At 43.2% G+C, this 25,657-nt stretch overlaps 2 protein-coding genes across 2 annotated transcripts in view; one reads left to right on the top strand and one right to left on the bottom strand.

Moving 5' to 3' along the window:
- Positions 1-11,059, top strand: part of LOC146180860 (ubiquitin carboxyl-terminal hydrolase 24-like) — a 205,407-nt gene extending 194,348 nt beyond the window's left edge. Inside the window, exon 56 of the mRNA XM_084576188.1 lies at positions 4,942-11,059. Within this exon, the coding sequence (XP_084432314.1) occupies positions 4,942-5,109 (168 nt within the window). The 3' untranslated portion in view covers positions 5,110-11,059. The remainder of the gene's footprint in view (positions 1-4,941) is intronic.
- Positions 11,060-19,388: 8,329 nt separating this feature from the next.
- Prp5 (pre-mRNA processing factor 5) lies at positions 19,389-23,098 on the bottom strand. The gene has a single exon (XM_084576187.1). The coding sequence runs from the start codon at positions 22,801-22,803 to the stop codon at positions 19,531-19,533; it is 3,273 nt and encodes a 1,090-aa protein (XP_084432313.1). The 5' UTR covers positions 22,804-23,098; the 3' UTR covers positions 19,389-19,530.
- Positions 23,099-25,657: the final 2,559 nt, after the last annotated feature.

Raw genomic sequence — 25,657 nt, 5'->3', positions numbered from 1 at the left:
TTGCAATAAAAGCATAAATGAGCATTCTAAGATAGATAGATAGATATGTTTATTTTAGTGTGCCTCAACAGCCAAGTGGCCTAAAGGAGCGCACACTAGGTCAGATACATCAGAATGACCACTTAAAAACATTTAAAACCAGGCATGAAAACAACAATTAGGCAAATATGTTCGTGTTATAGGGGGTGTGTTTATTCAGTCTACGCAGAGGGATTCAGCTCCTCAGGAGTAATTCGCAGCGGAGCGTCAGGCGTGCCGAATCACGAAGACAACGACCAATTTCTCCGTCCTCGAGAGCGCCAGCACGCGGTGCATGTCAGTGGCAATAACGATGAAGATTACCACGCTACAGTAGCGGTGCGATGAATGATGCGGCATTCTTTCAGTAGGGCCTCAAGAGCGTCAGACAAGAAAACGCGTCCGCGGTCACTGAGCGGCTCCTTCGGAGTCCCGTGGCGAAGAATCAAGTTGTGGAGAAGGAACAAAGCAACGTCTCTTGCTGAGGCAGAGGGTAACGGTGATGTTTCAGTGTAGCGAGTAAGATGGTCTACTGCCACGATAATCCACCAGTTTCCAGCGGCAGTAGTAGGAAGAGGGCCATAGAGATCTATTCCAACGCGGTCAAACGGATGAGCAGGACAGGTTAACGGCTGCAACGAAACAGGGGACTTCTGAGGAGTTTTTCGGCGACAAGATTCGCAAGCGCTCACGAAATGTCGTACAAAGCGGTACATTCCACGCCAGTAAAATCGCATACGTAGGCGCATGTAGGTTTTCAATACGCCACCGTGAGCACACTGTGGGTCATGGTACACAGCACAAATTTCGGCGCGGAGATGACGCGGGATGACTAGAAGCCACTTCCGTCCATCAAGCAAATAATTTGCGGCAATAGAGAAGACCGTCACGAATGGAGAAGTGATGGGCTTGCCGGACGAGCGCTTTGGATGAATGACTGCGCGAAGTTTGGTAGGGTCGGGAAGAATGCCGTCCTTAGAGACTATGTGGCCTAAAATTGTGAGTTTTCGAGCGGCAAAGTGGCACTTCTTCAAATTCAACTGAAGCCCAGCGTCGGCGAGACACGTGAGGACATGCTTTAGGCGGAGAAGGTGAGAAGAAAAGTCGGTAGAGAAAACTACGATGTCATCTAGATAACAAAGACAGGTCTGCCACTTGAGTCCACGAAGAACAGTGTCCATCAGGCGCTCGAAAGTAGCTGGGGCATTACAAAGGCCAAAGGGCATAACGTTGAACTCGTATAAGCCATCCGGTGTTATAAAGGCAGTTTTCAAGCGGTCATCATCAGCCATCGGTACCTGCCAGTAGCCAGAGCGCAAATCCAATGAGGAGAAATACTCGGCTCCCTGTAAACAGTCCAAGGCGTTGTCAATTCGCGGCAGAGGATAGACATCTTTGCGCGTGATCTTGTTTAGTCTACGGTAATCAACGCAAAACCGGATGGAACCATCTTTCTTGGTGACCAAAACAACCGGAGAAACCCATGGACTGTTAGATGGCTGTTAGAAGAAGGATATTCGTCCTCTTTCCTCAATGTGAAGTTCTTCATAGGAGCAAGTGTAAAACAACGCGCGAAATTGTTGAGGCAATTGAGATAGTACAAACTGGAGATGATTGTGTAAGTGGTGCCTCGATTTCGCTGTCTGAGAAAGAGATGGCATATCTTTCATCTTTTACATGTGCAGCCTGAATATGTTTTTTCCTGTTCACTCTGAGTTTTTACCTTCGCATGCTCATATGACCTCAAGTGTACAAATATTCTGCTTCTCGCATGGAATAAAATCAGTTGGAAGTAAGCGGTTTTGTGTTCATCTTTTGCTGTTGTCCGTGTGTTTTTTACGCGCTTTCCAAGTGTAACATGTCTGACCAACTCGCCCAAATGCAGCCGTTATCTCAATTAGGTTTGCGATTCCGCATGCCACGCGTGACGTCGTTTCGTGACCACAGCTGCCACCACGCCACTAACTTTTCCGAGTGCTCGATCTGTCGCACCCATGAAAACTGCTTAGATATTACTTTTTCATCTGCATTGTCATGTTTACGATGCTCGTATGTGGCAGTAATCGCCTCGAGGAAATCGTTCGCTCTCCTTCTGTCGTGCCAAGCACCACCAGCTATGCTGTTATCGACCCATCGCGGAGTGTCGGCTCTTTATCACTCATTCGTGATCCTGATAACAGGATGTCGCGTCACCAGCATGCCTCTTATCTCTATCTTTCTTCACTTTTTAGGCCAGTATGATGCTTCAACCTAAATTTTCTGCGTTTTACGTTGTGGTCATGACGGCGGAATGTCGCTAAGCCAGCTAGGCCTAACTGTGTGACCTTTTCAAAATGGCGCCAGGCCACAAGCATTCGAGCCAACCAGAAGTGGTTAGTTGGGTCGCATGCTTTCGGAGCCCAATAGCAGCGCATGTTTCGCACAATTTTGTCCTTTTGTTTCCCACTCTGGGTGTTCGCTCACGGATGCCATTTGCGACATGGGAATAGCCTGAATCATGTTCTTTCGAATGAGACCAAAATGATGCCGGTGGGGCGTGTTTCTAGATCAGCGGCCAATCAAAACTCAGTGTGATTTGACCACAATTCAAAGGGCTAAGCCTTCAGATTCGCAACTTTGCAACGTTGTAAGGGCTAAGCCTTCAGATTCGCAACTTTGGAACGTTGTAACACGTGAAATAGGTAGTATTTTTCAACCAAAATTTGCAGATAGTTGTGGAAACATCTCAGGACCATGAAAATGGAGAAATTGAAAATCTGATTTTTAGAAAGATTTTCGGCTACAAAGAATCGTGTCCCTCCTTCTTAACAGGAGTCTGCTGTATTATATTAGTGTGTGTGTTGTAGCAAATAAATGTTCTCAAAAAGGGTACCAAAGCACCATGAAGGCACATCACTTCTACACTTCACAGAGGACTGACCATGGAAAACATTGTCTGCAGCAAATAACTGTGCCATTATTGATTACCTTGCCAAATTCTTTGCCTTTCCTCGTATCGTGAAGCATTACTCAAGTCCTAAGCGGGATATCCTTGGAGCCTTGCAAGTTCATTGGACCAAAGCGATCAACTGACATTGATGAGTAATTTAGGAAGCTGTTCACATATTATAGTTAAACCTCTATAATGAACCTCCCCATTGAATTGCATGTCTTTGAAAACTCCATGTAACAAACACATCGCGGTGGTTGACCTCGATATTGCCACGTAACAGTATAACGAACTTACAGTGCCGACTATATTTTAGCTATGCCAGACTACGTGAAATTTCTCTGTTTCAGTGGTAAACGGCTGATTGTGTCAGCATTGCAGAGCTTCTCCGCTGGTTGATACTCAACATCATAGTCGTATGCCGATAACATGAGAGCCCAGCGCAGCATCCGTTGTGATAGCACCTGAGGAATGGGCTTGGCATGGTGCAACAGCCCCAAGAGCGGCTTGTGGTCCGTCACGGTTCTGAAATGCCTATAAAAACTGATGGTACTTCTTTATGCCAAAACCGATGGTGAGTGCTTCTCGCTCTGTCTAAGCATAATTGCGTTCTGCTGCGCTCATAGTTCTCGATGCATATGCAACCATCTCTCGCTGCCATCTTCATCTACATGACTTAACACAGCACCCAGTCCATATGGGGACGCATCGCAGGTCAGCACTATGGGCTTGTTGACATCATAGTGTACAAGAACATGCGATAACTGCAGCAGATCTTTCGCCTGGCGAAATGCTTCTTCCTCGGCCTCCGTCCAATGCCACTCGCGACCCTTGTCAAACAGCGGTACAGTGGCTGCAAGGCATGAGCTCCCAAAAGACAAAGTTCCTTTTTGCATGTAGGCTTCAGGGCGTCGTGAATAGCACATACCTTGTCTTCTGTCGGCTGCACACCTGCAGAGTTCACGCGGAATCCCAAGTAACATACTTCCTCAACACAAAATTGCAATTTGTCAAATTTATTGTGTCACATCCTTTATTGCCGGAGGCAGGGTACAGACTGGCCGCTAGGAAAGCCGCCCTCACCTGACACCTAGAAACAGGGTTGCTTAAGGGGGGACGCGGGCTTTGAAAGTCGAAAAACCGCGAAAAAGTCGGCTTTTCAAAAAGTACATATCTCGGCTGTATATGGACCACCTTGCAACAAAGGCTTTCACCTCATCACACTTTAGTGGTCCAAAGTTCCCCATAGAATTTTTTCCCTCTTCTTCACGCAGGCCCAGCAAGGGATTTATCAGATCAAGTTTAGTCTGGAATAAAGTGTTTCTATATCTCAATTTCAGATTCGTATTTTAATATACTCTTTATATATTTACTAATGAAAAGCACCACAACATTGTTTAACTCTGGCCCTCCTTCTGTGTACTATTCAGTGATGTGTATGTTTGTTTTTGATGAAAGCATGGCAGCAGCTTAACTCATTTAATTATGGTTATGAAACTTTGTAACCCCTGGTTATGCTTCTGCACTTTCGGCATCTTTCAACCGTTGTTGAGCCAGTTGATGTTCCCATTCTTCACGGGTGTCTGCTGCTAGCTTGGCGCATTTAGGCGCCCTTCCTTTAGCCAAATTTCTAGCGGGATTGGTGACGCCATGTGGATCACTGGACTCAGCCCGCCCTACGAAATCATTCCAACAATTAGACGGCTCTGGCCGACTTGCTTCGGCCATAAAATAAACTGTGAGAGTGTGTGCGGCGCCTTCCACTCCCCCTTATTAAGCCAGCAGGGAGTCGCATGTTTAGTTGCATGGCCACAGCTGGCAAGGCAGCGCCCACATGGAGGTCGTTTGTGAGGCTGTAGCTGCGGCGAGTCACTTGGTGTCACGTGATGACACCGCTTCTCCGCTTGAAGGTCATATTGCGGCACTGATGACCTTGGCTCGTACTAGCCTAGTAAAGCTTTCACCTTAAATCTACTTTACTGGTGCTTATGCAGGACACCCTCGCGGAAGCCACAGCACTGCTCACAGAACTTTCGTCGCCCGAGGCTGCCGAGCTCGGCATGGAGATGGACCAGGACGAGGTAGAAGACGAGGACTCGCGGTTGAAGAGGACGCGAGGCCTGGACGACATGTTCAGCTACGTCGAGGTCAAGCCTGAATGAGGGAAACAAGCACAGTGCGTATCTGCTGTGACAGAAGGACAGAGATTTGTTTGCACCAGTTGGGACTACTAGACCAAAGCTCGAGATGGCTTTCATCACATGGTTTTCTAGAGGACTCATCCGCATCACTAGTGAGTTCTGAATGCAAGTTACGTACGGATCTTGTGAATGATTCTAGTGGATTTGTGCAGTGAAAGCTTACCTTTGCGAGTGCAGCATTAGTGGCGGCTTCTGTGTTTCGCACTTGGCAATGCTAGCCATGTGTGCAGCTGGAATGGCTGAAGTGCTCAAGTGTTGTTGTGCAAGACTGGTTGCGTGCTTGAGTTGCGTGGCTTGGTCGCGTGACGAATTATTATTTCATGGTTATTCGGCGAGCTGTGGTGCGACACTTCTTTTTTTTCGATTTGAATGTGCGGTCAGCAAATAGTAGATGTGTTGGTTACGGATTTCTGAGGGAACATTGCTTACCATTTAGATTATGCTGCCGTCAAGCAGTCTGTGCGGAAGGCACCATTGGTTGTGTGAAAAAAACTTAGCTGTAGTTATTCTTTGAACATTGTATGGTATAGAACACACGAATTGGTAGGCCTTTTGTTAATTTTTTTTTTTAATAATGTTCTACCATGACTTCCACGTGTAAATAAGCCTGTTGAGTGTGGCTTGCATAGATTACGAAATGGCTACACCATGGGCAGCTTGTTATTATTCAGGTCAGTGTCACTGCAGTGATGCCTTTTACTACAAATCGAGTAAAATCTCGTTACTTGATATCTTGGTTTCTTTTTTCATCATTCATTCTTTTCTGTCACTGATTACATGCCACAGGATATTAAATCTAATGTGAGGATGCCTCCGGCACTGAAACACTTGCCAAGTCACTGGTAAAGCATGCAAGCATGCCCCAATTGATTTCATGTTTTTGCTATATTGACCTAGCAGTTGAAAACGAGCAACTTGGACACAATAGTCTTACAGGCCTTAACAAATGCGGATAGCAGTGCCTGTCAATATGCCGCAAGCCATTCTGCCTCTGAGATTGTTCACCTTACATAGGGAGCAGCACATTCTCACAAGGGTTGCTGCCTGCACCCACAGGTCTTCATTGTTCGCAGTCACTGTGAACAACTGTTCTTTAACGAAAACTGCCACCCTTTGGACCACATTCCCGACTGCCAAACTCTGAAAAGCACCGTCTGGAGCTGACAGTCAAACATGATATAGGAGGTAAAGATGCACTGAATATACACATGTGAAAGTCTGTGCACTTTCTGTCAAGAAACATTTCATTCAAATTATTTGAAAATTGTAGAAGGTGTAGAGTTGCAAATTTACTGAGCTAACTGCTTTTGCTCGACTGGTGTGTTTCCTTCCTTCCTAATGGCAATTCGGTCATACAGTATTTCAGCTTAATTTAAACTTTTCATTTTCCCTTTCATTAGTCTCGGATTAGTTTGATGAAGCTTGTATGTGGTGACAGAAAACATTTCTGTCAGTCACAAAAGCGTTTACTTTCTTGGTGTGGTAAATTAAAAAAAAAAGCTACCAATAATTGGCAAAGTGAAATTGTTTTTCTTGTAGCAGCATGTCTGAATCGCTGTTTGTGTTATTTTTTTATCTATCTTTGAGCAGTTCACATACTGGGGCAGGATGCATCAACTTGGTGCAGCCTTAAAATGTGAAGGCCCTAGTATAAAGCATTAACAGTTAACTTGAACACTCCTTCCGAAAATGTGGGCGAATGCAGGGTTTTGCAACTCAAATGATAAGCACAGGTTTATGGTTGCTTCTATGATGTTCCTACAGTGTTCCCTTGTGGACCATTCAGCCAACACTTGCATTGGACAGCCCGTGAGGCCAGCTCAGACAGTTTTGCATTCTTATCTCTTTGGATGGCGTGGCGTTTAGTTGTTGCAGTCTTTCTGCAGGTACCTGATGGCATAGATCAGGGCTAAGGTCCTGGTGAAGCTTCACTATTTGCACTTGGTAATGCCAGATTCAGTATGCAGGAAATGAAAGAGACTTGAAAATCTGGCACCGACTACTGCATGACATTATAGTCCGAGTAAGTACCATTACACTGTGGTGATCATATTGTGCACTAAAGTGAGGTTACTTAATGCAGCTTTGAAATCACAAAACATGGCAAGAAAAATCTTTTTATTTCTATCTGTATTTATGCCTTGTTTTTCTATGCTGTCCCGAAGTTTCATAGCTGAAATCCACCGTTTTGTGGTCAATGTTGGTTCTGCATATCAAGGAAACACTTGAACAATTGGCATTTCTCTCCAATCCAGCTTTCTGACTATATGATCACCTTGTGAAGAAGATTTCGTCACTACTGTTGTATCTATTTTGACCCCATTCATTTTGTTTGCATTTCTGGGACTATATATGCAAATCAAGACATTATGCTTCAAATTTACTTCAATCAGACCTACTTATAACAATATTGAAGTACCTGCTAAATATTGTTATAGTCTGCAATTGTTTAACCGGGTTATGCGAAAAACAATCAAATGACAAACTTTAATTGCAAACAAAGCTAATGACAGAAAAGTAACCTACTATGTTGATTTCTTTGCAGGAAAGAAATCTGTATCAGTCAGCTTTCTCTCAATCATGGCGTATTTATTTTACATCTCTCTGCGGCATGCCTAACTACTGCAAACGCCCAAGTAAGAGACCTTTAGCATAAATGGGGTCCCAGGAGGACTACGTTGATTTTAAGGCTTTTTTTTGCACCGGCTCTGTTCAGCTTTTCTATTAAAACAAGTGAAAGCTGAGAGGATCGCGTCATTAGTGAGCCTTTAATTTTTCGTAAGTACATTGCGAACATGCACGACTTCTTCATGTTTCGGCACATTGCAATGATCATTACCTTGGTGAGAGCTTTACGAACCTTTTCGCCGCTGGCATTCTGAATGCAGCCCGCTTTTCAGGAGCGACTCATGACGAGAAATGCGATCAGCTTGCAGGGCCGAAGGAATAGTAATGGAGGAAAGGACAAAAAACACTGTTCCCGTGAAGCTTACACTTTGTGTGCGTAATTTCACTGGAGTGTGGTAGCGTTTCTATGTTTTTGTCTCTTTTAAGATTGCCTGTGGCCAGATTTAAAAGTCGACTTGGCGATTTATTTAGTCGATAAGCGATTTATTTTACCATAGGAAGCATGGAAAAGCTGATAGTGCTGTGGCAGTTCGTTTTATTCTATATATTTTTCTAAATGGTATTGTTATAAGTGGCTTTGACTACAGCTTCACTTTCTGTATGAAATTTTCTTATCAGTCTAGTCATGACTATGGCAACTGCATTACAAAATTCGGTAACTTTTCCCAAACCATTTTCGTAGCAGTGAGAACCTTACCTCATTTTCAACCTCATTGTTATTTGTCCATAGCACTTGACCGATCCTAAATTTTTAATGGGTGCATGAAAAATTTAATTTTTTTATGGCCTGAGAAACATTTTTGTAGCCTGATTTGAAGCTTGTTATTTTTGTTTGGGAACTGGAATGAACGGATAAAAATTTTACACTTTTCATTTTTTAACAACCCTGTTGCTGCCGAAATCTTACATAAAAATTATGCCCTACTTTCTAGCTCAGTCAATTGCTTTGTCCTAATGAACCTATTGTGTTGATGGTTTTTTTATGAATGTAATAAGTGCACAGCATGGTTCACACAACTTTTACAACCATGATACACCGTCTTACTAGGAACAGCCATGGTCACTCGAGTCCTTTTTGTTGCAGTGAGTAGCTTTCATTGAGGCTATTGATGTCTGCTTTGAGGCAAAATAGTGATATGACAAGGACTGTTTTCATCAGCACAAGGTCAAATTCCTTAATCTGACTGTTGTTTCACAGCTGAGTTGGCACAAAGAAAGAACATACAGAAATGGACAGTTCTTTTCCTGGCTCAGTTTGGTTTAGTGGTTTAGTGTTGCAACCACTTGTAAACATGGTAGGACATCTGGCGGCTGGAAAAAGAATGGTACTTGCACTTTGTGTTAGGCTACAAAGTGAAATGTACTTTGTGCATGCTTCTCAGGACAGCATGCTGTAGTGTCACACATTCACTTTATGAACAGCCCACAGCATGGTGGTGACATCTAGTGTCTAGAAAAATAACTGTTTTTGCACCCTCTGGAAAAAAGATGCATGCTTGTAAGCATCTACTCTGCATATCCAGGTGTTGCATCCTCTGCTTAGTTGCTTCCTCTATGTACAAGTGGAGAGGTTGCTCTCCACATATCCTTGCTGTGCGCGCAGTATGGAAAGCTTCAGCTTGTTCCGATATTGGGATCTGTGTGCTCTTCTGTTTTTACTCCACAGCTCATGCTTTAGATCAAAAAGATGAAGAGAAACAGTGAAGGATTTCTCTGTAGTGTATATAAGTCGTAGCCACAGTGACGACTTGCACTGCGTGCGCTCATGACTGCATTTTGTCACTTAAGCATGGAATAAGATTTTGGAGCCATTACGTGCAGACATCTGCCAGTCCTACGCACACTGTCTTCCTACAAGCACACCAGGGCTACACGTCTTCAGTTTATTTTTGGAAACATTTTGAGCTATGTTTCATTCGTGACCCTTTTAAGATGGGTTTCAATTATATGTTTCGACCGTGTTGGCATTATGCAATGCTTCAATTGCTCATGCAGTTCCTTTGCAATGAAGTAGTTGTGCTGAATAGTTGAGCGTGACTTGTGTGCAGAGTACCTGGATTGTTTACGGGATGGCAAAGTTGAGGCCAAGTGTAAGTGAAGATGGCTAGCAGCTGAGTTTGATCTGCTGTACATGATAGTATAACCACATTTTTTAAGTGCACATGTGGTGAGCGTTGACGCATGTTTTTTGGCGATTATGTAGTCTCATGGTGTCATCAATGCCCATTGCTGCCCAACTGTGGGGCGTCACTGTTGCAACGGTGGCAGCTTCAAGCATGGCTGTGCCTGCCAGCAAATTCATAGAACGTGTTGTGTTTTCACTTCTGATCATATTTATGATCACTGTACCAACTGTTTGCATTGTATTTGATTTGAGATTCTTTTCCTGTTTTCTTCACATTGTGCTCGATCAACTTGATTGTGTTTTGAAGAAAGATGCCCTGTGCAGTCAAGTACTGGTTGTGCGAGGATGCATATATATTGTTCCTGTCTTCTTAGTAGTTATTTTTCTTGCTGTTCAAATATTTTTTACGCCAAGTGTGTAATGTGGGGTGAAAATAGCATTTACTGTCTCTCTGTCTTTCGTAAGTCGTGGGATGATTGATGCATCACTCAATAGTCCTGGAAGTAGTCACAAGTCACCATAATGGGCCTGTTGGCATGGCCTGGAAAAACCTGTATCATGACAAGATGTCAACCTGATGCTTGAACATTAGTGAAGAAGTGTTTGGAGCTGCTGTGAGCACTTTGTTTTTCAACCGGGTGCTTTGGAGTCATCACTTGTATGCGGTATTATGTGTCCATCAAGTGCACCATTTTTTTAACCACCTTGCAATCATGCAACTTTCTGACAACCTTATCTGTCCAACATCGATTAGTGTAGCCTCAGGTGCCAAATGTGCCTTGTTGTTCCGACTTCATTTCCTGTACAGGTCTTTATAGTTCTCTTTCTTTCTTTTTTCGCGTAAAGAAGTCCAAAGTGCTTGCCTATATAGCTTTTTTCACTAGTTGGGAAGTGACGAGTAGTTTGTCGACATGAAGCCCAGCACAAGCGGGTCAAATGCTAAGGGGCAAATGCCGCCCGAGTGATATGACTACCTACTGTGTTAGGGTGCCTGTTTTTGTGAAATTTTATTTCTCAGATTAGTTATTTTGATGTTGACTTTGCTGAAAAGCCTTGTCCTTAGAGTGTTGGTGCATTTCACATATTTGTTCCTGCAAGAAACTGACTGAGAAAGTGTGGCAAGGACGCTCAAGTGAATAAATGATGTACATACGTTGATGCCATCTGCTACCAGTTTTGGTGACCGGTAATGCCGAACAACGCAAACTGTATACACAGCTTGCAGTAGTTGTGAGATATCATCTGGAATTGCTGTTCTTAAGGGCCCTACAACTTGGAGCTATGAGATAACTGAGTAACATTGCTCTCTACAAGAAGCTCAGTTCAGTTTATTACAAGGGATGTGCCGGTATTAAAATTTTCAAATATGAATCGAATGCAGGCCAAACCAATCTCTTCACTGTCACCTTAGTCCCCTCTCTTATGACACAGTGCAGGGGTCGACAGAAAAATTGTGACAGGTATAGTGCGCCTTTCCTCTTAACCAATTTAATATGAATCGAACAACAAACTTATTCTATTTGTATTCGAAAGCTAAAATATTTACAGACCCAATGATTTCTCTTAAAGGGGCATTACATAATTGGTGGAGATATATACAAACAGCAAATATCTCATGATAAATAATCCTTAAAGAAAATAGTTAAATGTGCTAAAAATGGTGATGGGCATGTGGTAGCAGTGATGTCATGGGGCAGACCATTCCAGCTTGTAGACATCTGGAAGAAAAGGGAAGCAGCGAAGGTAGCAGTTCGAGTGGACCACTGCAATCTGCACTTTTCAATGCTTAACAACTGCTAAGGAATTCAGCACTTTCGTGGGCACCGCGTTATGTCAGCTTTAGAGCCTGCTGCAATTAGTCCACAGCTTAATTTTTCTTTGGGGCAAGTATGGGGCTGTTGTGGTCTGCTTACAGAGTGAAATCTCTGGTTATAAGGGTCGAATCGGATTTGCCACTTTTAAGCACTAATAAAAGTGGCTTAATAATACTTGCTGAGGAGCTAGTTGGTATATGTTTCCTTGAAAAGATGTAGCACCAAAACAGACAACACGCAGATAGAGGGACAGGATGCGCCCTGTCCTGTCTCTCTATCTGCGTGTTGTTCGTTTTGGCACTACATCTTTTCAAGGAAGTAAATGTGGTACCAGTGTTTAGCTTGCGATGAATTCATCAGCATTAACTGCAGGACAGCACTTTGTGTATGATGCTTTTAATATGAAGCATTCAAGCCAGTACTTCGTTCCTGACGCAGAAACTGCTTTGTCTTCTAGGCTTTCCCTTTCTTTAGTGCATTGCTAACATTGCAGCAGATGTAAGACTGCACGATGCTTCAGGTATGTCACGTTATGCCTTCTTTTCCCGCATTTGTGAGCAAGTGCAATGTTACATCTTCATATTACACCGGGCAATTGAGCATCAAAGACAAATTACACGAAATGTGCTTGTTGAAACAAAGGGCATACAAGCACACATTATGTAGTTTACATGCATACTCGTTCACTTTTGTTTCTGATGTTCACATAGTAGTGCCTTCCTGCAGTACCAATATCTTTTTTAGGCGACGTTACTGTGCTAATATTTTGGTACTGACAGATGTTCCTGTCTTTTAAGCTCTTTCTCAATCTAGAGTTATGTCTTATTAAGCCTTTGTTTTAATTTTTGCTTGCCTCAGTTCATAACTAATAAGCCAATCAGGTCACTCAGCTAATGCAAATACCATAGATCTAATTCTGATCGCATGCCCTTACCTGGTATCTCTGGTATTCTGTTTGCCTGGCCTAAATGGCTCCTTACATTTAGCATTTGAAATTAGCATCTACAAACCTAAATTGACTAATTATGTTAAAAGCCTTGGTGATCGCAATGGAGCTCTTTGAGGTCATTAACAAAGATTTTCTAGTTCTGTAGTTTACATTTTTGGGGGGCTCAAGCAATAATACCAATTGTAACATTTTTAAAGTTGAAGTGAAAGGCCTTTATTTGAAAGATATGCTCCAAGCTTCATCTTTTCAAATCCTAATACACCACGATACAACAGCTTCATACAAATGCAGTCTAAGCAGACTAAATTACTTTATTATGCAGCAAAGCTGTTTCCTTCAAAAAGCTGATGCACAGCACCTAATGATGCTAATAGACCTTAAGTGGCTGTGCTAAATACACAGTAATTATTTCTGACTAAAAACAAGTAGTATGCCTAACCTTGAAGTATGCACGGAGCTTAAACCAAAGAAACTTGTTACAGTGCGGCTGCAAAGGCAGTAGTGGGAGGCAGATGCATATCAAAGGTGAGGAAATGGGCTACTTCCTGCCCCCTGTACTTACGTGTAGCCAGCTGACTAGTAGCAAACCGAACTGCCAACTACCTTGCAGTTTCAGATTCCGGCACTGTGCTTGGTCTCCAGGCTACCAAAATGTTTGTTGTCACACTGTTTCACTTCTTTTTTCATACCTTTAGTCATTGAGAGCGACCATGCACCAGCACAAGTGAGCCAGTGAAATGTCAAACTTTCAAAGCAGAATCAATCTGCGCATAAATTAACTGCCTTCTGCGACACTAGGATCTTCATGCATTCTTCTGGAACAGCCATTAGCATTAGGCATGTACAACTCTGTTAAGTTGAAGCTATCTTAAAACCCCACAAGTAGGTTGACATCGTGTGTAGAGGGAACCCCATTTCAGATGGCCATATCTGTGCAAAAAAATTAAGGCTGTGCGAATGCTGCAGTTTTCAAATACAAATTGAGTTGAAAATGCCTTCGAATATCTGATTAGCAAAAAAAAATACTGAAAAATAAAAAATAAATAGCAAACATTATTGGTCTGCTTTAGTTTAGAATTCACATATTTGCAAATAAAATTAAACTAGAATTGCATGGAAGCTTACACCCACCTGAGAGAATGAGTAGAAATTTTATACAGCATTCCATATACCACTTTTTTTTACAGGAAGGACCTGCAGGACTGCTGGAGCTGTCGCATCGCTCCTGAATGCAGTGAACTCATTAATTCAGGCTTCAGGGACCAGAAAATGTGTCCGAATTAATCGAAAACTCGAAATATCAAATGAGACTGAAGAAAAGTAATGAACACCTGCACAATGGTTGTCTGCATTTGTGAGAAAAATGAACATTTATTCTCCGTCCATTCAAGTGCTTTGCATTGAGCTCTGTCGGCCCTGTCATATTTAGAGGATGCTTCACTGCAGAATCTACGCGGTCAAGCATTGCAGTGAAGAGTGCAGTGCAGGAAAACTACGGTGAATTCGAACATTTTCGGTGTATTTGGTATTCTTCAGATGTTTTGAAAATTCTAAATATCAGTTTTTTACATTCATCACACGAGTTCAGGTGCTTCTGATGATTATATAGGAGATATACCGGGGCTGAAAAACGTCTTATTACTCTCGTTTTTGTTTATCTGAATAAAAACACTTACATATGCATACATACATATGAATTGAATAGCAATCATATTCGATTGGTATTCAAAATTTTGAATATTCACACACTCTTAGTAACAATGGCATTATATAGGTCAGTGTTAAGTATCTACGTGTCATAAAAATTCTAGTGCGTTATTAACCTTTCAACAAAGCACCGAGTAACCTTAAATGACCACTAAATAGGATTTATGGTAGGAACTCTATCTACCCTCTTTGAAAATTTTTATAAATTTGGAATGAATGTTCTGTGTGGCAAATTTCCACTTTAAAACCGTGGTAAACGTCCCCGCACCCGCCTTCTTTGCCTATGCTTTGCCATCAGCAGAGTGATGCAGAGTTATCTTTTGAATGCAGTCCACTTGCTTCGCGCTTGTTATTTTGGTGATATGTTCTCTGAGCTGCAGCTATATCAGTTTTACTATCAGTTTTACCAAAATATTCCCAGGTGAAAAAGTGAAAAACTAATTTCCTGCTGGATATATATAGAACCGCGTACCCAAATTATCTAGCTAGAAAATTGTGACTTGTTATTTTGGTGATATGTTCTCTGAGCTGCAGCTATATCAGTTTTACTATCAGTTTTACCAAAATATTCCCAGGTGAAAAAGTGAAAAACTAATTTCCTGCTGGATATATATAGAACCGCGTACCCAAATTATCTAGCTAGAAAATTGTGCTTCCCAGTTGGGAAAAAGCAATTCCAGCCGGAATGACATCTAATTCCTGCTGGATTATGTAACCGAAAATTATGTCCAGATGGAATGTTGAGACTTCCAGCTGGAAAATTTATGCCTCCAGTCAAGCTCCAGCTGGAATCTCATTCATTTCCAGCTGAAATGGGTGTGCCTGAAGAAAGTCTACTAGGCATCTAATATTTAAGAGTACAGGTATATTTTTATTGCTGTGGGCTTAAGTTACAGCTATTTATCCACGCAAACCGAGAAAATACAATGCAAGAAAGAAATTTCGCAGAAAACTGTTTATATGCACCTTAACTGATTAGAGCCCGCATCACCACTTTTAGCATCTTTTTCAATAGTGAATTTTGTTGTTCACAATGGCTCAGCTTTATCTCATTCACCCTGTTAAGATTAGTTATGACTGTGAACACTATACTAATTACTCTTTTGAAAAATAATGAATTTATTGAAAGTTTCCACCTGTCTAAGCGTCGAATTAACGCGAAGTTTTTTATGGCAATAATACTTCTCATTGATTATTTATTTTTCAATTCATATCAGTGACCTTAGTGCTGACTGGAAAGTCAAAAAGGCAGTCCAGTATGAAAATTGAGTAGTAGTGATTCTTCATCAACTGATACCATTAAATATCCATGTAAAATTTTGTTGTATATTTTGTACTCCAAATCCTTCCACTTTCTTGAAATAAATTCGTTCTTTTTTCACATGAATGACATTGCATCAAAAAATGCCCTCCTGAGAAACTGAATTATATATTTACTCATAACTGCATTTAATCCTTACCGATTGCATCTTCCTAAATTCTTTTAAAGCATTTAATTGCGTTGGCCTCCAGCTCTTACCCCTATAATTAGGCAAGCTTAACATTGATGCTGAAATTTTAGCGCTGGGACATATCCGGCATGATCATTTCCAGTTTGTAACAAGTATCAGTTTACCTTTACCTTCCACTTCGGAGAGCTTCGCTTGGTTCAGAGTCCCATTCTTTTTCTGACCACTTGCATTATTTAATGACCTGCCCCATAACTTTATTGCGAATACTCACCTGTTTGCTTATAAATTTTGTTATACTTCGAGAGATCACTAGTGATCAGGATGGTGACAGTTTTCATCTACTCTTATAAACTTACTCTTTATATATCTGTAGTCTGACCTAAGTTTGAATATGCATACTTAAACTTGGATCCTCGTTACCAATTTCCAACGCATGTTTCAAATCCTTCAAAATCTGTTGAGTGGACCTTTTCTTCAGGAATTCATCCATTAAAACATTCCCTCAGTTTACCTCACTTCACTGCTCGCCTGTTCTTAATAAAATGTTTCACACACCAGTTCATGCTTCATCCATCACGTAAGAACCAAATGTTTAAATTCGGCGTTCCATCCTGTTGTACTGATAAGTACTTTGATTCAGTTTTGTCGCACTCAAGTATTGGAACCTCTGTTGCTGCCATCACTGATCATCATCTTCAAGAATGTTGTGATCGATTTGTTCAGTTAATAATTTGTTCTGTTCACCCACTCCTCTCTGTAATGCCTGCGGGCCTCAAGAGTATGGAAACATTAAAGCAATTTTTGATTGGTAATAAATGCCAGCTCATGCAACTGAAAACTACTAAATGCAAAGTTTTGCATGCATCACATGCTGAATCATGTTGCCTATCAAATGTGTGCGTCCATATATCTTACCCTGCCAAAATCCCAGCTTTGGACAGCAGCACTTATAGATATATGTCGCTCCATCAGTAACATAAATTTCATGCCTATAACATCTTAACTGTACATTTAAGCTCACGTCATGATAAATCTTATATGGCATATTCATACTAATCATGATTGCTCAGATACCTACAATGTAACTTCTCTTCTGCTCCAACAGCCCCAAAATCTCTTTGCAAAACACTAGTCCACATTAAATTTCAGCATCTATCTTCTATACGAACCCGAGTTTTGCCACTCTTAAATAATTCATGTGAAGTCGCTAAAAAACTTATACTTGTTTCATTCTCCATCGACTGCCAGTATTTCAACTATAAAACAAGGGTAACGCCTGCTTCTCGCAGTCATTTTTTTTTTCCTGCCATTGCTTGATTCATGAAATGTAGATGAAGTAAAATAAAATAGTACTGTATTTACTTTTGCTTTCCTTACAAAAAATCCAGGACAAATGAAGGACAAAGACCTTTTCAGGTGACAGCTTGGTAGGGTCGCCATGCCCTTAGAAATTGCGTACTATAAAAATTATATCAATAACTCAAATATAAATATAATTTAAATAAGCATCAAAAGAAATAAAACTAGCTACACAATAACTTCCAGAATGATGCAGTTTCAAGATTTCTAAACTTTAGCTCATCAGAAACAGGACAGTGAGCAAGAACAGGTGAGGAGTACGTATCCTCCACTGTCCCTGGCCCTTCAATATGCTAGAGCTTGAAAATGTAAATGAACAAGTTGAAGTTTTTATGTTACTCTAGTTTTGATGCTGTCCAATAATCAGTTAGCACGCACTTATTCCATACACAAAAAATGAGCATTGGTATTGGTTAGTTTCATATTAAGCAAATACTCATTGTGAAAAATGTTTTTACATGCCTTTCCTTATACGATTTTTCGTATTGTTCTATTACCTCCCTTAGAAAATTAAACCAACCAAGTGTCCTGGTTGTCAAAAGCACCTTTTAAGAGGTATTCATAAATTAAACTGCAATTAAAACACCTTGTTACTGAACTTGAGGCAATCTTGCTATCAGCTGGTAGCTGTACAATTTCGGGGCAGGTGAAGCTTCATACACGTGAAAAAGGGGCACTAATGACCTTTGTTATCTGGTGGAAGCTTTTTCTTGGGTGTACCCTGTTGATGTTTACCTTGGATGCTACATACTCTACAAAGAACGGTAACCTATTCAGGAAGAAAATTGGCAGTTACAAGTATGAAGTATGTACAAGCATTTTAGGAAAAACATGGAGCAGTTGCATAGTACCCTAATTTTTCCAAGTTGGCACACACGATTTTCATAGCAAAAGTTTGCTGGCACAAGTGCGATCGTCTATAGTGACATAGAGGTCAAAGCTAAGGGACGTGCATAGTTAGGCAACAGTAGAACAGATTGCGTTTGTCTTTTTAAGTATTAGTAGCGAGTTCAGTAGGCTTCATTTGCGGAACTTCTCAAAAGTGGCGATCAGCTGCAAGGAGGAGCTTATTAAGGCTATCATATTGTATGTGAATGCTCGTGTTGAATGCAGTTAGCTAATGAAGCACATCCTGTGATGCTTACAATATAAAATGTAGAAGTCTTAAGATATTACTGCGATGAACGTCTGCTTCGAAGATACAGGTGTAGAAACCTCCTCATATATTGCAGCTGATCATTTGCTCTAATCACTGGGGTTATGCACCACCATAACCTTCGTGCACTTCATACCTTCTGGAAAAATGCCGGAGTTCGGTTATGTTAAACATGAAAGCAAGGACAAACAATGTTTCCTCAGTGAATATGTTTGGTACGTAACATAGTGAAGCTGTTAAAGGGGCATCATGACGTAGACTAAGCATGTGATTTGTATTCTTTATTTGTGTAGAATGAGGCACGGTGATGTCCAAATGGCCAGTGAGAACGGGGAATTTGTATTGTTTAATAAATTAGCCGGCTCCCAAGGTGCAAGTGAAGCTGTTTGTTGCTGAAGCAAAGAATGTGCGGTTGCTGTTAGGAAAGTAAGGTACATAAGATATATTGCATAAGATATCTGCAAGGTTTTAGCTAAAAATTCTGCTGCCACACCAATTTCTGGATTTACAGCAATTTAAAAGTAAATGTAACATGGTCTACAACTCATAAGCACTAGCAACATTACTAAAACACCCATTTGAACAGTGAACTATTCTCAGATCTACCTCGTCATTTGTGCATGTCAATTACTTCCAAGAAGTTAATTTTTTTGCCACACTGAGACTTGTTCAAATACATTTGTTCCATACAAATCGTGACTTGAGCCATCTTTATTATAGACTGAATGCCAGCACTGAACATTCGAAGTTGCCTAAAGTTTTACAATTAAGAGCTGAATGACTTCCTTGCTTTTCTTGTTCTATATTTACCACCCCTTGGGTGCATAATAAATGAAAATAATGAAAAGAAAAGAGTAGCTCAGGAGTTTTAAGATAAACTGTACTTCTACCATGACTTCAGCCTCCAACCTGGTACAGACTTTGAAAATGATCTTGAAGCAACAGTAAAAAAAATGGTTGTTAGTCACTACATGCAAGTTATTAGAATAGGAGTTAAGTTCACCACAAGCTTGCTGCCATTATCATGAAGAAAGACAAAGGGATACACAACTGCACGATAAGGCTGGCTCCTCTACGGATGCCCAGAACATTTACTGACAGGCTCAGAAATGAATATGAACAGCAGTAATAGGGTATGCAGCACAAATAGGCAAAACACACTCCAGTCTCCTCCATTTTGCCATAGGTACACTTCACAGCACCTTGTAACGTCCTCTGTTGATGGGCTGGTACGAGTGCTGCATCTTAACCATCTCCTCCTTGATGAGCCTGATGATCTCAGCCCGCGCCTTGCTGACAGCCAGTTCACTGGTGCTTTCAATGGCAAGGTACAGCTTGCGGTCTCCACCCTTGGGCTCCTTGCCCGGTGGATAATATGTGCCGCGTACTGTGATGCCCGCCTCAGAATATTCACTTATCTGGGCCATGGCCTCCTTGGACGTGACCTTCCACCTTGCCTGCTGGGGGAAGTCATTGATCTCGAGTTCCTCCTCGTACTTCTGGAACCGCTCCTTGACAGGTGGCGGTTCCGGTGGCTCTTCCTCAATGACCTTGGGCTGGTAGTTGAGCTTGGCGTGCAGCTTCTCAGCCCGCTGCTCTGCAAGCGTCTTGGCCGATATAACTGGTGTAGGCAGCTCTGGTACATACTGTCCACGGAGCATGGCCTCGGTCGCCGACTGTGGTGTCATTGTGATCTCTGGTGCAGGCGTTGAGGGCGCACTGAATGTCCGCGTCATGTTGATGCGGCAGGCCAACATGCGTGCCATTTCCAGCTTTTCGGAGACAGTGCCACTGGGTGCAGCAGTGGTAGGAGTTGCCCCCAGTGGAACAGCAGTGCCTGGAATGGCAACACCAGGAGCACCTGTGGCACTTGGTGCGGGCACTGCTTGACCTGTCACAGAAGGTCCAGGCATCAGTTCCTTGATGCGCTTCTTGGGTGCAAGCATGGACTCAATTTCACGATCAATGTCACCTTCGGCATCTTCATCATCAGAGTCCTGGATGCCAAGTGCTGCTCTCTGGAACTTCTTCTTTTCTGTCTTGAGGTGTGACTCTGCCTCATCAAACTTGAACCCTTTTCCCGAAAACCCACTGCCTCCCCTGACTTTCTTGCCCTCTGCCTCTTGCTTCGCTTTATATTCATCAAACAGTTTCTGCAGGTCCTCGGGAACTGGGTTCCCACTGAGTTCAAGTGCCTTTATGACATCAGCAGCGTAGCGACCCTGGTCATCAGTGACAAAAGTGTAGGCATATCCCTTGTTTCCAGCACGACCTGTCCGACCACAGCGATGAACATAGTCTTCGTAGTGATTTGGGCAGTCAAAGTTAACTACGAGAATTAGGTGTTTCACATCTAATCCTCTTGCTGCCACCGATGTTGCTATTAGGACGCCAACTTTGCCTGCTTTAAAATCAACAATTGTGGAGTCCCGATCAAACTGATCAATTCCACCATGCAGAGCCATGGCATTGTGGGATGCCTTCATGAGATCCTTCAAAAGGATGTCAGCATGCTCCTGTTTGTCCACAAACACAATGGCACTGCCTTTGTCCTGGTACAGCCCCAAAAGCTCGAGAAGCTTAAAGAATTTTTCCTCCTGCTTGAGGATGACAACATGTTGTTCCACATCCTTACAGACGACACTCCTACCACCCACCAGTATCTCAATGGGCTTTATTAAGATCCGCCGAGCAAGAGCTTCCATCTGCCGAGGAAAGGTAGCAGAAAACATTACTGTCTGCCGGTCTGGCCTAATTGAGTCAATGACGCGCATCACCTGAGGCTCAAAACCCATGTCAAACATGCGGTCCGCTTCATCCAGAACTACATATGTGGTCCGACGGAAGTTGGTCACTCTGCCGTTATTGGCAGCTAGCATGTCAATCATGCGCCCTGGCGTGCAGACAATAATCTCTGCACCACGCTTAAGGTCTGCAATCTGTTCAGAAATGCCTGTGCCACCATACACACAAACAACACGCAGGCCTAGCGACTTTGTGAACTTCTTGCAGTCTTTTGTTATCTGCATGGCCAGTTCTCTGGTTGGAGTCATGACGACGCCAATGGGACCATCGTCATCTTCAAGTGGTGGCTGATCCAGGATATGTCGGAACATAGGCAGAAGGAATGCGAGCGTCTTACCCGACCCCGTTTTAGCGATGCCAATTAAGTCCCTGCCCGACATGACAGCAGGTATGGCCTGCGCTTGAATAGGAGTGGGCTTTTCAAACCCGTTCTTCTTCAGCAGTTCCAGTACCTTCTTGCTAACCCCACATTGGGCCCAGTTTTTTATTGGCTTGGGGCATCCTTTCCCGCGAACCTTGATGCCTTCCAGCTCAGCCCGCATAGTCTCCACTTCTCCTGGTGTCATCTTTGCCAGTTCTGGTACCTCAATGTAGAAGTTCTTACGGAATGGCGCATACGAGAGGTCGTCTATTGAGACGGTGGCCGGCTTCTTTGCCTTGTTGGCCTGCAGGTTGTTCATGGTAGTCTGCAAGTCTTCTGCCTCCTCCTCAGAGGAGTACTCCAGGGCATCAATGTTCTGCTCCATGAGCTCGCCCTTCTTCTTGTCCTCTTTTTTTTTGGCAATGCCCACAATCACCGTCACCTTGTTGCCACTTTTATCCGATGACGGGGCGCCATCTGCCTTGAGGGCCTTGTCCTTGAGCTGCTTCACCTCGTTCTGGATGCCCATCATGTACGCGTCCAACGGATCGATGTCGTCCTCTTCCCCTTCTTCCTCCTTTGTCTCGGAGTCTTCCTTTTTAACATCGGCTTCACCGATTTCAGCTTTGTCCTCACTGTCGCTATCGGCAGCTTCTCTCTTCACCGGCGGGCCGGGCCCATCGTCCAGCTCGTCCTTGATGGGCGGGGGCGGCGGTCCCGCGTCGTCTTCTTCGTCATCTTCGAGGCTCCACTTCTTGCCAGGCACAGGCAACACTAATGTTGCGGCGGCTGCCGCCGCCTCACTCTGCTTCCGCGCCTGACGCCACTTCTCGATCCTCTCCCGGCGCTTCTGCATCTCCAGCTCTAATTGGCGCTGCTGCACGTTCTTGTCGACGCTGACGCTGGCGTTTTCCGCAGCAACGATGGCTCCGGTGACTGCTGCGGCTGCCGCTGCTGCCGCGGCCAGCGGCGTCAGGGCAGACGTCGTCTGCTCAGTTTTCTTCTCTTCCAACTTGCGCTCGTGGCTTCGCGAACGCTTGCCTTCGTGACTTTTGGAACGCCGGTCCCGCGACCGGGACCGGGACCGCGAATACGTACGGCGGCCGCGCGACCGGGATCGGCGGTGCCTCTCCCTTGAGCGGCGGCGCTCCCTAGAGCGAGAACGTCGGTGCCGCTCAGCGCTTCGGCGACGCCGTCCTTCACGGCTTCGCGAACGGTTCCGGCGCCGTCTGATGCTTCTTTCCGGAGAGCTGGACGAGCTTCGTGAGTGCGATCGACGTCGCTTCTTGTCCCGCGCCATTGTCGACGGCGCTTAACGGAGTCAACACGAACACGCTGTTGTCTGCACGGCGGTAAAATCGCCCGTACGACGCGGTTTTGTTTCAACTGGTTTCAACACACACAAGTCAGGTCACAAGTCAGGTCATGTTTCTCAAAATGACCATAAAGAATAAACATGCCTGCGGCGAAAAACTTACGAACTTGTATCATACGTGCACGAAAACATCTACCGCCTAATCACGATATGCGAAATAACACCACAAACGCAAAGATTACGCAGGCGCCATGTTTAACCATCTGCCGGGCGGAAAAGGAAACTAAACTAAATCAAAGTACAGTTTTGAAAACTATCCTAAATAAAAATATTAACGCACAAAAATTTAATTGTAAAGTTAAATTTGTAGCATTTTTTGCTCTTTGCCTTGTTTGAAAACCAACGTTGCTGAAAACGACATTGACCTTGCCTTTTCGGCTACGTTGTGACGTACTCGTGACGTGTAAATTGGGGCGGCGCGAAAACACGTGTACACAGAAATTGATGACAAAAATTAAAAAACAAGAAAAACGTTACAAAAAATGCAAAAAATAACGCCGTCGTCTGCTACTTGGCGCCGATTACAAAACTGGCAACGCTGCGATGGCGAGAAGCGGTGCGAACCGCGCGGCAGGGCAAGGCTGAGGAGGTGAGCGGCTGTACTGTACTATTAGTTACGGTCGTTGCGACCACAGTGCATCATAGTACACACGCTGTCGGACCTCCAGCAGCAGCTAGGCTGAGCGAACGGCGGTACTCGACGCAAACCCCACAAACAGCCGGTCGTCAAGTGTGAGCGATGCCTTACTTGAGAGTCGTGCATGTGGCTGTGCGTAAGCTTCATTTATGGACTTAGTCAGGCAGAGAAATCGGCGAGTATCAGGATTGAGCTTCGCACATTCACTTCTCAGCTAGTGGGTTACAAAGAATTTGTTTATACGCGCGAATAATGAGAAGGAAGCGCCCAGCAGATTTTCGGGTTGCATTTGCCACTAGAGAGGAGACACACCTGTCCGACGACAACGCTGGCCTTCTCAAGGTATCACTGCCGTTGGAAACTGCCTGCGGCAGCCCACCGTTTCCATCATGTTATAGCAAGTCTGCTACGGCTTAAAACCTCGGCTTCAGTGGCGTAGCGTGCGGATATCGGCCCGGTGAAGCGGCGTATTGAAAACACGCATGCGATCGTCGTGGCTGGGCTACGCACATAATGCGGGTCAAAGAACCGAGCGTCTATATAATCATTTATTCAGCCATCGCGGCGGGGACGTTTTCACGCAGCCGTACAAGAAACGTTGCTGCGAATTTCGCCACAAAAATAAGGAGATATAGCACGCTTTATGCACATTTCACCGCATGCAGAGTGTGTCACTCTGTTGTAGCAGATGTATTAATTACCTCTTTAAAATTAAAAAAAAAAAAACTGTCGGTATTATTCTCCTTGGTTTCTGAACATGTTGCGTAAAAACATTTTATAAAAGTAGCAACACTGCTCGTCAGATGCAGGTACACATTACACCGTAATATGTCACAAGTGAAAGAAAATTTGTCAGGTACAGCTAGCTAGTTCTTATGCTACTGTTTACCAGTTTTGCACTTTTAATGGCATCCGGCACTTTCTTTCAGTGCAGCAAGGTTCCTCAGAGGAGGGTGAAGAGGTCGGGTAGAGAAATGCCTTCACATACACTATTTGATGCTCAGGAAGTGAAGGAACAAACATGAAGAGGGAATATGATATATGATGCCTAATTACAATGAGCTAGATGCAGTATGGAAACCATTTTCTTGAAGCAATTGTCATCGTAATGTACCATTCATGCACACATTAACCAGTGCACATGCTACACAAAGCCCGAACCTGTCTCTGAGTGAAGCAAGGGAGCCAAAGGGGAAAACAAGCGTGACTTTAAGGACACCGTAAGTAAGGAGTAACAGCAACAAAAAAAAAAAAAAGCAGAAGCACGCACAGGGACAATATTAGACAAAAAGAGGTATGAATTGCAAGGCTGATGTGGCCCGCAGCACATTATTTTTAGGAGAGACAGCAACGCAAATGGGTGGTGTTCTGGGTTTTCTGGGAAAGGTTCATTAATGCCAGGTGATAATACTGGATGATTTGTATTGGCTTTGCCATCCCCTGTGTGCTCTTCCAGCAATGTCTCGTGTCCAACGTGCAACTGTTTAACATCCACTCTCTACGCTCCTGACTCAAAGACATGCTCAAATGAACCTCACCTGAATACGGGCATAAATATGGGAATAAAGCATGGAATTTACTTTTTCGATATTGTGATTGCATATCATTGGAAAACTAAACGATGGCTTGTTTAAATGAGCATATGATTTGCAGCTAGTGCGTCTTGTATGCACGGTTTTTCCAACAGGCTGCAGTATAGCTTCTGTCCTTTATTTTGGCAAAACATACACACTTTAAGAGACCTGCTGCTCACATAACACATTCCCTGTAGCTTTCAACAACTAGTCGTTGACTAACAATTGGTGTACCATTTGCTTTCGGTACTTTTTGGCATTTTTTTTTTTACATGCACCTCACATGAAGCCTTGATTATAAGAAAAACTGAAAATTACAATATACAAAACAATAGGAAATTTCTTTACAGCACTCCACACTCTACACAGCCTAAAATGAAAGGCTGTAACACATTCAAGTAATTACAGTATTGTTGACAGCTCATTGCCATATCTAAAAAGGTGGCACGGCCTTGGAGACCAAAGAAGAGAAATTAGTTATACAAAGCAAGGGAACACAAGATAGGGTCAAAAACCCATTCTCCAAGTGTTTGGCCCAAGATAACCCCAGCACCAGTAAAGCAAGCAC

This window comes from Amblyomma maculatum, chromosome 8 (assembly GCF_055883805.1).
Source record: "Amblyomma maculatum isolate TAMU_Amacu chromosome 8, ASM5588380v1, whole genome shotgun sequence".
Classification (NCBI taxonomy): domain Eukaryota; kingdom Metazoa; phylum Arthropoda; class Arachnida; order Ixodida; family Ixodidae; genus Amblyomma; species Amblyomma maculatum.
Note: the sequence above shows the minus strand (reverse complement) of the source record. Positions and strands in the feature narration are given on the sequence as shown.